The sequence below is a fragment of the Silurus aristotelis genome (genome assembly GCF_946808225.1).
Source record: "Silurus aristotelis genome assembly, chromosome: 25".
Taxonomy (NCBI): domain Eukaryota; kingdom Metazoa; phylum Chordata; class Actinopteri; order Siluriformes; family Siluridae; genus Silurus; species Silurus aristotelis.
In genome coordinates, this window is record NC_139598.1 from 14,738,829 (window position 1) to 14,757,206 (window position 18,378).

Here is an 18,378-nt window from a genome sequence, read left to right on the forward strand (position 1 = left end):
AGCAGACACTCTTATTGGGTTGTTTTTAGGGGGAGGAAACCTCGATCTTATATCCCCACTTTTCTAGATTGCAGTTTTCACATTGATCAGCCATAACATTAAGTCAAGTTAAGTCAAGTTTATTTCTAAAGCGCTTTTCACAACAGACATTGTCTCAAAGCAGCTTTACAGAAATCATCAGTCAAGGTGAATGGTTCATTTATCCCTGATGAGCAAGCTGTGTCTACTGTGGCAAGGAAAAACTCCCTTAGATGTTATAAGGAAGAAACCTTGAGAGGAACCAGAAAAAGGGGAACCCATACTCATTTGCGTGACATCAAGAGTTTGATCATAAATCTTTCAACAATACAGAACACTGGAGAGTGAAAACTAACATGAGTAATCGAGTATAAGATTATAAGTAATGTTCTTTCTACAGTCTTTATGGCTATAAAACTAGGAGCTACTGAGCTCAACATTTGTGATCATCACAGACATTAAACATTAAAACCAGCTGTTCTAGTTTACGCAGGTCTAAACAGTGGTGTCAGGGCAATCAAGGCCTTCTCTCCTGATCAGTTACTGACTTATGACTTTTACATATTTATTGTCAAAGAATATGTATTTAATTATTCCAGTCTATTCTCCTATTTGCATAGTGTTTCTTTAAGTGCAAGTTAAGGGTAAGTTTTCTTCAGTGTCGCCAAGGCCAAAGGTATACATGCCGAAAGCCCTTCAGGATCACCCCCTTGCGTAAAAACTCCCAAGATTGCAATCTGCCCACTCTTAGGCCCTCTAGAAGGTGTCCAATCACATCAACATTTTCAAGCCCTTTGACTGGACGGTCAGAGAGCTAGAACTAGTCAGAGCTCGCAATCCACATCTGTAGCAAACTGCACAAGCTCAAGTATATTTGTGTGGATTGACTAGCTAACTAACATTTACAAGACTGACCTTTTAGCTGGACATTATGGGAAAAGGGTCATTCAAAACATTCTAAACTTTTTCCTGAAACATTTAGACTTTTTTTTTGTTTTTTTCTGAGAATTTGCACAAAAACACACAATTTGCCTTAATATCACATTTCAAACACAGAAAAAACGTAATGCATGGAAAAAATGCAAAAAATGCACAGAAAACCTGGGGTGATAATGTATTTGGTGCAGCTGTGGCTGCAGTGAAAAGAGACTTGTTGAATTGTGCTAATTGGGTTTCTTGCTTTAGTAATGGCATTCATTCCCACTGCATGAGATACCTGTCCGTTGTAATGGGTTTCTGTAAAATATTGATGGGTTCTATCACTGTTTCATCATAATGATGATATTTAGAGGTGGACTGACTCAGGAAGGATGCCACTGAAGGCCTAGGTGTAAAATGCATGGCCTGAGACTGGGTTTAAGTCACCCTTGTGCTGCCATAATTTCTAGTACAATGGCTTATCTGTAGGGTCAGACCAAAAAATCTTTGTTCAGTGATCATCAGGTGCCCTGGTTTACTGGTTGTCATTCCTCACCCCACAAGACCTGTAGTTTTTTTAAATGCTTCGACCCAATTACTTGCGTATCACTAGTCAAAGTTGCTTATATCCACATGCTTGGCCATTTTTCCTTCATCCAACATATCAACTATGAATGCTGACTTGATAAGCCCAGTATGTCCCATCTCTTGACAGGTGCTAGTGTAATGAAATACTCAAGTAAATGATTATTATGGCTGAATGGTGTCCATTACAATATGCCTACATATTTACCAGAAATATTGAATCTCTAAGGCCTTGTTCAATCCTGGTATTTAAAGCTATCAACAGAACATGGCAAATCCTATGTCGTAGACTGTTTTAATTTTGTAAAAAAATGAATTGTGAATGTAATATGAGATATGAAAAGCAGCTAGGAAATTTTCTCCATTGTCATAGCATTACCTTAATCCATTATACTGGTCATGAACAGTGTACAGCGATAGCCAAATGTTTTTGCATTTTTTCACGACAAATGTTATGCTCTCATATGTCCTCAGAACCATCTTTTAATTAAGTCCGAATGATCCGATCACTAAACATGTTGAAGTCAATTGGGATTCCATTCACATCTGTATTTAGCACTGACTACTTACAGTAGTGCCTGGTGTGAACCGGGCCTAAGGCACTTTTTTTTTTAATCATTAGTGCTGTAAGAATTTAGCAGTTGTGTGCTGCACTGATCTTGGTAATGGAGGACATAAGGGATAACAATTGCATTATCTTTCCTGTTTTTGTAATATTAATTAAACATAAAATTGGTTAGAATATGCATCATTATTTGCGCTCTTCACCAATGCAAATTTCTTCACATTTTACGAAAACTCCAGTGCCACTGTTTATTCTAGTTGTTCTAAGAATGCCTTTTTTATCCCTTTTTTTCTCAATTAAATAATCTGTCTGCACTGGGCACTTACAGATTTAAAAGTGTTGGGTTTTTAAAAGAGTCACTTTTCTGAATGGGTTTCTTTACCACATAATACACTTGTGCTGATAAAGATTTAAAAAAAGGTTTAATAATTATAGTTTAGAATGTTTTACAAAATCTTTAGGCAGTCTACTATATGCTAGTACATTTTGGATACATCTAGAAATGTAAGGTACAAGCCTGCCATCTTGTGTCCATGTCTGAGAATTACCTTTTTATTGCAGTGTTTTGTCAGTCTTTTATCTGATACTGTATACTTCTAAAATATACAGATCTTTACATGTAAATATGCACATGGAAAACATGCTGCTTTATGACCTACAGACGTAATATCCCTCTAATAATAGTATATTATGTATAATTGTTTAATATATTTTTCTTTGGTTGATCATTGTGTCAAGCATCAATCATTTCTCCTGTGCTTTCATTTCCAACCTCATAAGCAATTTATTCACATTGATAATAAAAGACAATTTAATTTCTCTTTTTCTCTGGAAATGTCATATTCTATGCTACATATTATACTACACCTATATAAACTAGAAATACATTGGATTAATGCTTCAGCTATTCACCTCAAGTCTCTAAACCTGTTTTTATATTCATTGTAAAATCAATATACACTGGCAATATCCTAATGACTGACTTTTTGCATGGAGTATTGAAAGACTCCCTTTGTAAACGAATGGCTGAAAGTAAACAGGTGTGTGTCAGTAACAGGGTCAGAGAATTCCAGCGCTCCTCTGTCCCAGTCTAGTCGAACAATGATCCTCTGTAGACTCTCTTTAGGATAAAGTTTAAATGCTCTCAGTGTTTAAAACTGTGCCAGGTGTTCACCATGAGGTGCATTGACACTCCAGGTTTCACGATCCAAGTCAGTTTTTCCGGTCTTTGGCATATGTGTGGTTCTCACGCCAACCTCACCTAGGCATAACCTCACGCCAACCCCACCTGTGCCAGGTGTTCACCATGAGAAGCCTTGACACTTCAGGTTTCACGATTCAAGTCAGTTTTTCCGGTCTTTGGCATATGTGCGGTTCTCACGCCAACCTCCCAATCAGAAATATCAGTGACCTCAACATCCCAGCTAAGGATGTCTGAGGTAAATGCTTCAGATCCTACGAAACAGTAAGACTGGTCAAATCTTTCATGATTATTTGGGAGCTGTTGTGTTCCATGACCACGCTGGACACCGGTGAGGTCATCGGAGAGGGTCAGTTCGGGATGGGCTGTGTTTGGATCCAAAATCACAGACGCTGCAGAGGAGAAAGCGACAAAACGAAGATTCAAGAACACATGCTAAAATCTGTGTTTTACATAGCTCTTATAAGAAAATTATACTCTAATTTGGTTTTTCAAACCTGCATCTTCCCCCATACTCTGAACATCAGGTTTCCCAGGTGTTTTGCCTCATCTATCAATGCTCCTGAAAACATCTGTGGTTCCTGCAAGGAGAACAGAGCTCTGCTATGAGTAGAGAATTCAGCATTAAGTGGTCAGTGGCTTTACTGGTTCTATAGAGAAGAGTTCACAAGCTGGAAATATAATTTATAGGACAAAAAATCCCTAAAAAAAATTAGTAGTCTTACCATTTTGCAACTGCTCTTAAGCACTGTGAAATAAAAAAAAATACATAGTGCATGTAGTCTTTTATGATTTTTGAGCCACGTGAATGTTTTGTTTATATGCAATAAACTAGGTAAAAAGCTAAAACACTCAAGAATTCAACAGTGATTGTGAAAGTTCTTTGGACAAATGAGTCCAAAGAATGTGAAATAGTACTGATCTAAACAGACTTTGCAGACATTGTGACCACAACCCAGGAGAATGGGATCCTTTAAGATGTCGTAGCACCTGGTACAGGATAACTCCTGAGCAGAGAAAGGAAGCTGAAAATCGTTTTTTTTTTTGCATGTTCTTGATGCAGGTCCAAACACACTGCTGTTCTGATGATACAGTATTCTGGATATCAAGTCAATGCTGTGTGACCCAGGGCAGCTGACTCATGTCGGTCGTAAAGTGAGCAGCCCATCTGCTAATGTGATCTATCAAACATTCAGAGTTTATTTTCAGGTCAGTGAGGGCGCATCAGTCGGAATATATCAGCAGCAAGACATCAAAAAGCACACAGTAGCTCTATATGAAGTTAAGCATGTTTAATGGGGATCAAATCACGATTTACCATTTTGATACAGTGGTTTTATAGGTTTATAACCTCATTCTGACTTCATTCTGATAATATATATTTGCACCCTAAACCTTTATTAGTGGTTCAGTCTAATGCTAACCAAGCTAGACTGCCAAATTGTGCCATGACCATATAAAATGTACAATGACACAGCAATTGCAACATGAACAAATGTACAGTTTGGAAGGCAATGGAGTATTTTTAATTGAAATTGGGATGCGTATTTTGTCACTGGCCCTGAACATTTGGTGTGCCTCCTAATGAAATTGGCATTAAATCCTTTTCAACTCAGTTACTGAACTCACACCATGTGTCCATATGCACATTACATCACTCCTGCACATTTACTTGCAGTTAATTATTGTGGCAAATGAAATGTCTTCCCCTTGAAAGCACTGAGGTCTGCATACTTAGTAAATGAGACACCCTTGCTCAGCAAAACAGCATTTAAAACAAATTAACATTGAAAATGATCTTTCTGTAAATAACAATACTTAAAAACACATTGCTTATCTATTCTTCATTTTTTCAAGGATTATTGTTTATTTATATCTATAGTTATTAATATTTGAGAATCAATATGTCTTCAAAGATGGCAGATTTCAAATTATCTTTGGGTCATGTGATGAAAGTTGCCAGACTGAGGAATCAATGATGCAACAACCACAGTTTTGGAAGCACCTTCTGTCTGAATCAAAGCCAACTGAGATATTTACTGAGGAGTCTGATATATGAAGAGTTCACATTAGTCGAATTTAAAGTAAGTAATCAAAAATGTTACATAATTATTACACACATTTACATTTGGGTTCTCTATTAAGTCTGGTTCTTCTTAAAGGTTTCTTCCTCATGCCATCTAAGGGAGTTTGTCCTTGCCACAGTCACCACCGGCTTTGCTCATTAGGAATAAACATACACTTATAAAGAACAATCTTATTGATTCTTTTGTACCTGATTATCTGTGTAAAGCTGCTTTGAGACAATGTCCATTGTTAAAAGTGCTATACAAATAAAAATTCATTTAATTGCAAAAACTGTGTATTGCCAAGTGTAAAATATGTGTGGGAAAGAATGGAGGAAAGAGGTATAATAACCTCCACTATTCTTAGATGTTCCATTTGAAATGTGCTTGTGCAGATATATGCTAATTCAGCTACAATTGTGTTAGGAAAGTCAGGTACTGACACACCTCCCCTAAATCCAGGTAAGGAGGCCTGGGGTACAGTCAGTGATCCAATTCACCCCAAAGGTGTTCAAAAGGGTTAAGGTCAGAACTCTATAAGACGCCACTCAAGATCCTCCACTCCAACCCATTTAAAGTATATCTTTATTGAGCTGGCTTTATGCACAGAGACATTGTCATGCTGGAAAAAATTTGGGTCTCCTAATTCAAGTCAAATTGAAAGTCAAATTTAATGCACTCCAATGAATTCTGTGGTAACAGTTTGGGAAGGAACCACATATGGCTGGAAATTCAGGTGTCCCAATACTTTTGTTCCAAAAATGTATTAAGAACACTAAGGCAGCTTTCTCAGCACCACAAAAGGCTGGAGAGGCCTGATCTTCAGTGGAGAGAAACTGCACATGCTGTGGAAGATTGGAAAGACCTTCTCTGTGAAGTGGTGCGAGAACATGTGGATAACGGCATCGCTGGATGGATCTAGGAACCACACCTCCCCTAAATCCATGTCCAGACGGATTCTGATGGTCTCAAGTTTGGCAGCCAAGGACAGAGGTGTATATACTTCTAAAGGGGACCGAGCACACAGCTTTTGGTCATCATACCCAATACCCCAAGCTCCGGTGGGAAAAACATTGCATTCTTTTCTCTGTCCAGACTCCGTGGTTACTCCAATCATCCAGAAGGTGCTGTTTCCCACCTCAACGTCCCAGCAGTGCAGCCCCGAAGAGAAGCCCTCGGAGCCCAGCACACACAAACTCTTAAACCTCTCGGGAGTGTCCATTACTGGTGGTCTGTTTTTCATATCAGCCTGGTCTTCATGGTCATCATCAATGTCTCTCACACTGGTCAGATCTGGGGACAGGATGAGCTGTGAGTGAGCTGTGTTTGGGTCCAAGACAACAGGAGCTGAAAACAAAAACCAGATCATAATTAGTGTACATATAAGAGAAGTAAAATCTGACATAAGAGCCAATGTTTCATTTCAAGATGCTGAATGTGCACATTTTCATGAATAAAATGTTTGGAAAGAAATCTCACTGTATTTGATGAAGCTCTGCATTTTGTTCCAGACTTGAAACTGCAAATTGCCCAAGTACTTTGCAACACTGATCACTTCGAATGAAGAAATATTTACATCTAAATCGTTGTACTGAGCTCTAAAAATTTAAAATAGGAGTTAGGGCTTCCATAATCCAGATACCAGATAGCATCTTAATTTTATGACGTAAAAAAAATTTATTTAATAAATTGAATGCTTGTATCTGCTGTGACAGAAGCATGATTATAAAAGTACTTAAATCAGGAGGGAAGAGAAATGTGACTTACTTTGCCAGATTTTTCTCAAAATTCTACAGTAAATAAACAGAAAATAAAAAACAATTAGATTAAAGGTGCACACAAGATGCTTTTGAATCCAAATCCCACTTGTTCCTGCAGAAAACTATGACCAATCCCACTTATTGAAGCAGAAAGTTTTGACCCATCGAACATATTCCTGCAGAAATCTTTGACCAATCCCACTTATTCCTGCAGCAAATTCTGACCAATCCCCTATACTTCAGCAGAAGGTTTTGACCAATCTCACATAATCCTGCAGCAGGTTTGACCAATACCACTGATTCCTGCAGAACATTTTGACCAATACCACTTATTCATTGATATCTCACTCATTCAATGTTCCCATGATTTTTGTGAGAAAAATAAAGAGGGATGAGTCAGAAAATACAAGAGAAGAAATGTATTCTGACCTTCAGAAATCTGATGTCTTCAGAATGTAATTGCACTTTTAATGCTTCAATAGATTTGGACAGAGACAATATCTCTTGTTGAATTTTTTCTAATTTGGTTTTCAGAGTCTCAGTTTTGTGCTTCACTTCTACGTCCAGTTTAGTCATCATGGCTGCTTTTTCCTCTTGCAAAAAATGCGCAAGCTTCGTAAACTCCTCATTAATCTGCGTCTTCATGTACTGAGCCTGTTGCTGATATGAATAACACAAGTATCAGTCAGTCAGACATGCACCCAATATATGTAAAAAAAAAAAAAAAAGGTACTTGTACAATTCTGTATCATTTTTCATTACTGTGTATTCTAGATTTTCACCAATGCTCTAAAAATCAAATACTGTCTAAATTGATCTGTCAACCAATATTGAAAAGATCCTAGTATAAAACCAGGGATACTGTAATTTAATATAATCACGTTATAATATATTATTAGCTTTTAATAGCTATAGTCTAACTCATCTATTCTAGCTGTTCTCACCTGGATGTGATTTACATTCTGATGAAAGTTAACCTTGGCCCCCTGAAGGCTCTTCTTTTTCAGTGTCAGTGTATTCACTGCACTTTTAAGAATTTCCTGAAATAAGAAATGCACAAATTCATTCCACAGCAGGTGAATTCATTTTATTGATGCATCAAATAAACACCAAAAATATTTCTGAAAATAATATTAGAAACTTAAATAAAACAATAAGCCCCCTTTTCATGTACATACTGTGTGTCAAAATCCTTGGGGATGAAAATGATTAATGAGTAAGAGCGAGATGGTTAAGGAGTGAGAGTGGGATTATTAAGGAGTAAGAGTGAGATGGTTAAGTAAGTGAGATGGTTAAGAAAGTGAGATGGTTAAGAAAGTGAGATGGTTAATAAGGAGTGAGATGGTTTAGGAGTGAGATGGTTTAGGAGTGAGATGGTTAGGGAGTGAGATGGTTAGGGAGTGAGATGATTAGAGAGTGAGATGGTTAGAAAGTGAGATAGTTAGGGAGTGAGATGGCTAGGGAGTGAGATGGCTAGGGAGTGAGATGGTTAAGGAGTCAGAGTGAGATGGTTAAGGAGTGAGAGTGAGATGGTTAAGGAGTGAGAGTGGGGTGGTTAGGGAGTGAGATGGTTAGGGAGTTAGATGGTTAAGGAGTGAGATGGTTTTGGAGTGAGATGGTTAGGGAGTGAGAGTGAGATGGTAAGGGAGTGAGATGGTTAAGGAGTGAGATGGTTAGGGAGTGAGAGTGAAATGGTTAGGGAGTGAGATGGTTATGGAGTGAGATAGTTAGGGAGTGAGATAGTTAGGGAGTGAGATGGTTAAGGAGTGAGAGTGAGGTGGTTAGGGAGTAAGAGTGAGGTGGTTAGGGAGTGAGAGTGAGATGGTTAGGGAGTGAGATGGTTAGGGAGTGAGAGAAGGATGGCTAGTTAGTGATAGTGACATGGTTAAATTGTAAGAATGTACTGTAGAACATGTTATACAGTAGGTATACTGCTCGGCGCTATGATGTTTCGTGTATGTCCTACACTGACTTGCACTGTCTTTTGTATTGCACTGCTTGCACATGATGCACTTTGTGTTGCCAGGACAACTTACTTTAGTCCTCTCTCAGTGTGTGTTACGTAGCTCTATGTTCTGTGATGTTGTGTGATGTAGCACTATGTTGTGTGATGTAGCTCTAAGTTGTTTTATGTAGCACTATGGTTCTGGAGAAACGTTCTCATTTACTAGCTATATATGTTTGAAATGACAATAAATGCTTCTTGACTTAACTTGATATTGGATAAGCAGCAAGAGAGAGATGGTTAAATTGTAAGAGTGACGTGTTTAAGGAGTGAGATGGTTAGTAAATGAGAATGAGATGGTTATGAGTGAGAATGAGATGGTTATAAATGAGAATGAGATGGTTATGAGTGAGAATGAGATGGTTGGTGAGTGAGAATGAGATGGTTGGTGAGTGAGAATGAGATGGTTATGAGTGAGAATGAGATGGTTGGTGAGTGAGAATGAGATGGTTGGTGAGTGAGAATGAGATGGTTATGAGTGAGAATGAGATGGTTGGTGAGTGAGAATGAGATGGTTGGTGAGTGAGAATGAGATGGTTGGTGAGTGAGAATGAGATGGTTATGAGTGAGAATGAGATGGTTATAAATGAGAATGAGACGGTTATGAGTGAGAATGAGATGGTTGGTGAGTGAGAATGAGATGGTTGGTGAGTGAGAATGAGATGGTTGGTGAGTGAGAATGAGATGGTTGGTAAATGAGAATGAGATGGTTATGAGTGAGAATGAGATGGTTGGTGAGTGAGAATGAGATGGTTGGTGAGTGAGAATGAGATGGTTGGTGAGTGAGATGCTTCAGGAGTGACAGTGAGATGGATAAGGAGTGGGACTGAGATGATTAAGTATAAGGAGTGACAGTGAGATGGTTAGTGAGTGAGATGTTTAGTGAATGAGCGTAAGATAGTTTAGGAAATATAATGAGATGTTTGGTGAGTGACAATGAGATGGTTTAGGAGCTCACTTTTTGTTCAGAAGCTGCTTCGTCGACAGGGATAAACCGGTGCTGCAGGTGTTTGCTAGAATCTCTACATATTAAGCACGCAGCGTGTCCGTCATTCACACAGAAGAGCTTCAGCTTCTCCGCGTGGATGTCGCAGAGTGTCTCGGGATCTCCTCGGACCTCCAGGAAGGTCTGACACAGGTTCTTCAGAGCCAGGTTAGCAATAGGGCCTATCGTGGATCGCTTCCTACAAAGAGGACACTCTCTGTAGCCTTTGGTGTCCCAGTAGCGGTGAACGCAGCTTCTGCACGCGCTGTGACCACACGACAGGAGCACGGGCTCCTTAAACACATCACAGCATACAGGACACGTGAAGTCTTCCTCAGAGAAAACACGTTTATTCGCCATAGTGAGAGCCTCATGAGCTACACACTTCCTGACCAGCTTTAACCAGAAAACCTCAACAGAATATTTCTTATTCCAGTTTCTTGTTCATGCGCCTCGTCGTTTACTCTCTATTACCTTTACTTTCTGTTGGAAACAGTGTTGCCAGAAAACGATTCCCTTACTCAGTTCCGGGTTTAGTCATATTAATTCCGGTGTTACACCAGATTCTGTGACCATCGTATGTTATGACCATAGAGGACGCTGTTGCTAAAATGCAGTTCAAAATAGATCGTCTAGAGAAGTTTGCTACGCAAACAGCGTAAATGCAAACCTCGGCGTCCACTGTTCATGAAATGTTGCGAGAACGCGCCTAGCGCCGTGCACGTTACCTTCAACGCGCGTGGACAACAGTGGCGTCGTGCTGCAAAGAAACAGTTGCACGCGCCATGAACTGTTCATAAAAGACTATTTTACAGTACTTCATTTAAATGCTTTCTCTATTTTCATGACTGCTTTTATTTATTTTTTTACCACTCTGAATGTTATTTATTTATCAAGGCTAATAAAATGTCATGTATTGTATGTATTTTTTTTTTTATTGTATTCATTATGTAAAACATTTTTTAAGTACTGTAAATCAGTCTTTTATGAACAGTTCATGGCGCATGCAACTGTTTCTTTGCAGCACGACGGCTCTGTTTTGCACGCGCGTTCAAGGTAACGTACACTAGGCGCGTTCTCGCAACAACATTTAATGAACAGTGGACGCCGATGTTTGCATTTACGCTGTTTGCGTAGCGAACATCTCTAGACCATCTATTTTAAGCTGCATTTTAGCAACAGCGCCCTCTATGGTCACAACATACGATGGTCACAGAATGTGGTGTAACACCTGTTACCTGTTTTACCATAATGGCACATCAGAAACAACTGTTTCTGAGAAGTGTTGGAGAAAAAAACGAGAAAAATATTAGTGCAGAAAGTTACTACTTCTATTGAAAAAAATAATAATACAACAGCAGCAGTAATGGGTCGTTTTGTGAGCGAAGCTAATCATACATACTGCCAAGCTTAAAATTTTAACCTCAAATTTGTATTTTGTATCGTTCACCATCTAGATCTGACTACAATCCATATCATATTAAAATATTATTCTGCAATTGCATAATTGCAACTATTTGTTAATTAATTGCAACTAATTGCAATTGTACAATCTGCAATTGTATAATTTTCTGAACTGTTTAACAGAAATAGACAAAACAAAGTGGCATAAAGGAAATAATACATATATAAGCTACATATCTAGTTACTCCTCATCATAGCTCAGTATCCAATATCCAGAATCATTAATAATATATTTTTGAAAGGCATCATTATTAAAAGAAACATAGAAAAAAATATCAGTCATAATAACATGGATTAAAATATATATATCATACATATTATACAGCATGCATATGAAACATTTGTATAAGTGCAAAATGTGCATAAAAAATATATGTAAAAAAAAAATACAGCATATAGCAGTGCATTTGTTTTTGCGAAAAGCACTGGTTTCAATATTATTGGCACCCGCACAGTTAATATTTGGTAAATTATTTCCTGAAGAGAATCGCATAGTTCTTGTCTATTTCTTCTCTACAACATCTGAAACATTCAACCATTTCTGCCCACACGGGCTGCCCAGGTGCTTGTTCAGTCTCTTGTCATTTTGCAACTGGATTACTGCAACTCTCTGCTGGCAGGTCCACCTCTAAACACTATTCGCCCACTGCAAATGATCCAAAACACAGCTGCGTGACTTGTGTTCAACCTGCCCACCACCCCACTGCTTCGATTCCTCCACTAGCTTTAAGTAGCTGCACATATCAAATTCAAAACACTGATGCTTGCCTACAAGGCCAAAAATGGACCAGCACTCTCCTACCTCAGAGACCTCATCTCATTTTGCACTGTACCACGCTGGTGCCACCTTCTATCGGAGTAAGAGTTAAGTATACTTCAATACTTATAATGCTCCTCTCATTTCTGGCACTGAAGTGGTGGAATTAACCTCTTATAGATGTCTAAACAGCTAAGTCCCTGGCTATACCTATCCCTGGATTACTGATCGGAAGGTCGGAGTTTCAAGCCCCGGTATCGCCAAGCTGCCACTCTTGGGCCCTTGAGCAAGGCCTATAACCCTTCTGTGCCTCAGGGGTGCTGTATCATGGCTAACCCTGCGCTCTGACCCCAGCTTCCGAGCAAGCTGGGATATGCGAAGAACAAATTTCACTTGGCTGTAATGTATATGTGACAAATAAAGTCTAATTTATTCTAAATTCTATCTTCAAGTCATCTTTTCAATCTTCAATCTATCTTCCTGAAACACTTAAACCAACACATTCCAAGTTTACTTTGTTAAAAAAAACCAAAAAAACAGATTACAACAGAAAAACAAACTCTCACAGAGTTGTGGGCTGATTTATCTTAAGTTGTAATCTGGCGTACTAGTGTAGATTTATTTATTGGTAAAAACTCAATGCACTTTTGTACATCGCTCTAGACAAGGGCATCTGCTAAATACCACAAATGTTATGTAAATGTAAATATCATCCATTTGTCTCTCATCTCTTATATGTGGCTTCAACTACTCAACTAGACTAAACTTATATGTAAAGCAAAAATAATAAAACCAAAATGCATTAGTGCAGTTCTCAAAGACAGTCCAGTTGTAAACATCATAGCTAGATCAAACAGGCCTTTTTAAAGGGCTGTGTCCCTAATCCCATGTTTTGATAGTGGTCATGGCACCAACAAAAACCAGTCATGCTTTATAAACAAATGTAATTGCTTTATTATAACCATAGACATTATAATGTTGCTCACACTGTGAGATGCCAGAAAGTGACAGAGACGTTTTTAACAAATGTCATTTGACACCCCTACTTCTGTCAGGTTGGAAAAACCCTTGGCATAATATTTTGCACTAGGCACAAACACAAATAGAAAATGAATACAGGAAAAGCACGGTAAATAACTGAAAGCGGTCACCTGAGCAAGGTTATGACTAAAAACGCAAACTTTATAAAGTGAAACTGTTAGAGCACAAGATGTAAAAGAGAAACATTTTAAAGTGCATCAGTATTATGTCTAAATTGTGAGCAAACAATCGACACACAATTTTATATTATACAGATCAATCATTTTGCAGCCGTAGCTGTGAAAGTTTAAGAAGCAAAACTTTTACAGCAGGTACCCTTACCCAGGATGACAATTATCGCATTTTATGCAAATAATAGTTAAGAGTTGAGAGCCTTGGTCAAGGGCCCAGGAGTAGCAGCTTGGTGGTGTTAGGATTTGAACCCATAACCTTTCAATTGGAAGTCTGACGTCTTAACCACTGAGCTACCACATATATATATATATATATATATATATATATATATATATATATATATATATATATATATATATATATATATATATATATATATATATATATATATATATGTGGTAGTATTCCAACATCACACAAATGGTCAGAATATAGCCTAAAGTGATTCACATTTTTCATGCTGCTACAACACAATAAATACATTACAACTTTATATAACTCTACTATAGTCACAAATGTTAGGAACTGGCACTTATTGCATTACGGAATGTCTCCTAACACCACCAAATGCTGGAGAGGAATGATTTTTAGAGGAGAGTGACTGCACATGCTGTGAAAGAATGGAAAAACCTTCTCAGTAAAGTGGTGCGAGAACATGTAAATAATAACATTACTGACAGGATCTAAGAACCACACTTCATCCAAATCCATGTCCAGACGAATTCTGACCACTTTGGGTTTGACAGCCAAAGTGAGGGGAGTGTACATTTCCAAAGGGGATCGAGCACACAGCTTTTGCCCATCATACCTAATACCCCATGCTCCTCTTGGAAATACACTGGGGTTTTTCTGTTGCACAGTCTCATTGGTAACACCAAGCATCCAGAAGGTGTTGCTTCCTACATCAACATCCCAGCAGTGCAGCCCTGAAGAAAAGCCCTCAGAGCCCAACACACACAAACTCTTAAACCATCCAGGAGTGTACAAAACCGGTGGGCTAGGCTTGTTAGCCTTAGCCTCACAATCGTCATCACTGTCTCTCACACTGGTCAGGTCTGCAGACAGGACGAGTTGTGGGTGAGCTGTGTTTGGGTCCAAAACAACTGGAGCTGGAGAGGCAAATAACAATTAGTGTATATTATTGATACCTAAAACAGGTATAGAAGGTTCTAGAAGGTTGTGGTAGGGAAGTTAGAATGTTGGAATTTTGATTGAAAGACTGTTTAAATCCCAGCACCACTATGTTAAAAGTAGCCCTCAACTGTTAATATAAATGCTATTATAATGAGACTAAATACATGAACATTTACACATTCAAACATGCAAAAAGAATGCAGACAATAATAACTGATATTAGCCAACTATCATTTACTAATTATGTGTAATCTTGGTTTTCACTTTAAAATTAAATGTAATATACATTCATTTGAAGGTAAACTGGTGAGGCCCAGTCTATTAAATCATTCTAGCTGCTACCACACCAGAAACATTACCGTTTTCATATCAATTCAGAATCTTTCAAATAAATGTATAAAGTTTTCGAATAAATGAAAACAGCATGTGTCCAGTTATCAAATGTCATGTCATGTCATTTTCTCCCGCTTATCCGTAAATCGGGTCGCGGGGGCAGCAGTCTAAGCAGACCCCCGCCTTCGACTGCTGCCCAATCCTCACAGCACCGTCCCTTACGGTCTCTCCTGCAGGTGGTGAGCCCACGGGAAGCAGTTATCAAATGGCTTTTTTTAAAAAAAAAAAAAAGGACTTACTGTATTCAATGATGCTCTGCATTTTGCTCCAGAGTTTGAACTGCAGATTTCCTACGTACATTGCAACATTGATAACTTCACCTGAGGCCACTTTTAAATCAGACCCTTTATAATCGGCTCTAAATGAAAAACAAAAAAGATGCAATAATCTTGATACCAAATGCCAGAATGTGAGTTTTTTTAATAACATCTGGTTATTGAAATCTTTATGCTTAAAAATATACTGTATATAGTTGCATCTCATTGGTTACAAAATAGCTTCACCAGTTAATCAGTAGCCATAACATAGACAGATATTTTAAATTTGTGATGTCTTCTGTCTAAAAATGGCAACAGACTGTATCAATAAGTTTTTAAGTTTGTTTTTGAGTGAAAAAAAGTGTAACAGAAACAAAAACAAAAAGGAAGTCAAATCCAACTCACTTCGCCAAAGTCTTCTCAAAGCTCTGTAAAAAAGAAATGCTTATGATTGATAAACATATTATGACCATGACTATAATTTATTAAATTCATAACCAAATGTAGTCAATAAAAGGATTAAAAAATTTGGATAGATAAGATTGATGAATAAATGAGAGACAGAAAGGGAGCCTAACCTTCAAGAATTTTATGTCTTCTACTCCCATTTGCTTGCTTATATCACTAATAGTGCCACACAGTGACTGCAGTTCTTGATTGATTTGTTCTATTTTGCTTTCCAGACTCGTTCTCTTCTGTTTTTCCTCCTTATTCAACTGAGCCATCATGGCTCTATTCTCCTTTCGCAGAAACTGCCGAAGTTTGGTAAACTCCTCCTTTATTTGATTCTTTATATACACTGTCTGTTGCTGAAATGATTAACACAAGTTCAAGTTAGTCAGACATTATATTAGGATTTATTTATAAATATAATATAATAGACACTAATATTAATTTTAGTAAAAAAACAAACTTCTGCACAAATAAACCCTGCATAATACAAGTTACTTAAAATTAATTAAATAAAAGTAAATTACTGTCATTATTGGGTGTTTTTGGCAGGAATTCCACCAGAACCATATATATTATCGATGAAAAGTTATCTTTTGTGCACACTTTTATAAATTATCAAATCATATAATATCCTAATTAAGTTTGATGATAAAGTAAAATGGTTTGCCATTCTCACCTTTATGTGATCTATATTTTGGTGAAAATGAGCCTGGGCATTTTGGAGGCATTGAACTTTCATTTTCAAGGCATTCAGTGCGCTCGTAAGAACATCCTATTGAATAAAGAATACATTGTTTATTCTAAATGCGAATGATTTCATTTTATTTAAAATGAAAAATGAGCTGAAATTAAGAACAAACTTGACCAAAACCAATTAAGAAATGTTTTATATTATTCCAGTTTTGCTGTAATAAGGTTGACTATCAATAGCATTTATGATGATAACAATAGAGAATCGCAAGGAAGGCTGTTGATATATCTGGTTTATATTAATTACACTTTTAATAGTAAGATGCTATTTTATTCAATTATATTCATGTTTTTAATAAAGCACAGTAATGTTCTGGCATTGAATCGCTTTGAGTTGTTGAAACACAAATCTGTGTCCACCCTTGAGTAACAAGCTTAGTAATGAATAAACTATGGCAATGCAAACAACAGTATAGTATGGTTGGAAAACACAACAGTAGAACAACAAGACCCATCCTGGGTGGTGGGACATATATGTTATAAAGCGCAACAAAACAACAATATATATCTAAAAAAACCCATTGTTTTTAGGTGTACACTGAGATACAATTAAGGATAAAAAGCTTTTATACAGCAATGACCATTTGGCGGTCAATTTTCAAAATTAGGGTTATTGTTAGCCTTTAGGACTTTTGTCATTGTTGAAACATTTGGCAAAAACTTAATTTGTACTTAATTTGACTTTAGCATGTGTAAAGTTTACCTTCAGTTCCGTTACTGCTTCGTTGACAGGAATAAAGCAGTGTTGTGAGTGTTTATTTGAATCTTTGCATTCCAAGCATGCGGCATGTCTGTCAGTCACACAGAAGAGCTTCAGTTTCTTTCTGTGAATGTCGCATAGTGTCTCTGGATCTTCTCGGACCTCCACGAAGGTCTGACACAGGTTCTTCAGAGCCAGGTTGATAGTAGGGCTTATTGCAGATCGCTTCCTACAAAAAGGACACTCTTGGCAGCCTTTGGTGTCCCAGTATCGGTGAACGCAGCTTCTGCACACACTGTGACCGCACGACAGGAGCACAGGTTCTTTAAATACATCACAACACACAGGGCAGTTGAAGTCTTCCTCAGAGAAGGGCCGTTTAGATGCCATTCTGAGACCTTTATGAGCTACACACTTACTGATGAACTAATGTTTCTGTTTTGCTTTTACAAACGTATTTTTTTTGTTTCACTTTCTCTTTTATTTCTAAAAACCAGGAAGTGTATGTGTATTGGGAAAGAACCCAGAATGCCTAACTTACTTTTACTTCAAAGTCATGAATGGGAATCTTTGGGACAAACAAGATCATCGCTATTGTGGATGAAAAAAGCTAAAAAATCAGTTCAGCACCAAACTCCTGTATATTTTATATAATGTTAAAAATGTATGACAAGCCCAGTTATGCCACACAACTATAACTAACTGACATTTTATCAATAACAAAAATCCTAAAACTACAATATCTTCAGATCCTCTTTGAACATCTTTTCCATGAGTTACATCCTTACAGTATGTGTCCAGTACATGAGTAATATATAATAGATTATGTAAAAAGCACATTTTTTGTTTCCACAGCCATCCTGGAGATCCTGGGGGAAAAAAAGCATAGACTCACATCTATCAATACATTTTCTTTAATGAAAAAGGCTTCATATATTTTACTTTCTATTCTTAAGATTGATTGAAAGCAGCATGTATCCTACTTACTGTATGTGCTGGTGCACATAAGCCTTTGTGTGGTACCTATTAATGATATACACCATAAAAACATCTGTCATGATTTGTTTTGATTTGTTAGGTTTATCAAAAATTATTTCATCCTGCTTCTTCATGGTTCTGGTTTGTGAAAAAAGGCAATTGTAAATACCAAGT

General features: G+C 37.5%; 2 protein-coding genes across 2 annotated transcripts; both read right to left on the minus strand.

The window, feature by feature from the left end:
• Window positions 1-3,057: 3,057 nt before the first annotated feature.
• Window positions 3,058-3,790, minus strand: LOC310720116 (butyrophilin subfamily 2 member A2-like; the record flags this gene model as incomplete). Its single annotated transcript, XM_083530461.1, has 3 exons — window positions 3,058-3,227; window positions 3,416-3,722; window positions 3,785-3,790. 3 exons carry the CDS (start codon window positions 3,788-3,790, stop codon window positions 3,058-3,060), a joined length of 483 nt encoding a protein of 160 aa, XP_083386587.1.
• Window positions 3,791-4,564: 774 nt separating this feature from the next.
• On the minus strand, window positions 4,565-17,695 carry LOC310720117 (uncharacterized protein). Its single transcript, XM_083530462.1, has 12 exons — window positions 17,230-17,695; window positions 16,453-16,548; window positions 15,902-16,132; window positions 15,729-15,751; window positions 15,306-15,424; window positions 14,084-14,648; window positions 10,077-10,545; window positions 8,058-8,153; window positions 7,543-7,773; window positions 7,121-7,143; window positions 6,833-6,951; window positions 4,565-6,700 (listed from the first exon to the last, which is right to left on the minus strand). Exons 1-12 carry the CDS (start codon window positions 17,614-17,616, stop codon window positions 6,129-6,131), a joined length of 2,931 nt encoding a protein of 976 aa, XP_083386588.1. The 5' UTR covers window positions 17,617-17,695; the 3' UTR covers window positions 4,565-6,128.
• Window positions 17,696-18,378: the final 683 nt, after the last annotated feature.

Coding starts and splice junctions, on each gene's coding strand:
- LOC310720117 (XM_083530462.1), bottom strand. CDS start 17,616: ATGGCATCTAAACGGCCCTTCTCTGAGGAAGACTTCAACTGCCCTGTG. Junction 15,752..15,901: donor AAGACATAAAATTCTTGAAG/GTTAGGCTCCCT, acceptor TCTTTTTTACAG/AGCTTTGAGAAGACTTTGGC. Junction 15,425..15,728: donor TTTGAGAAGACTTTGGCGAA/GTGAGTTGGATT, acceptor TTTTTCATTTAG/AGCCGATTATAAAGGGTCTG.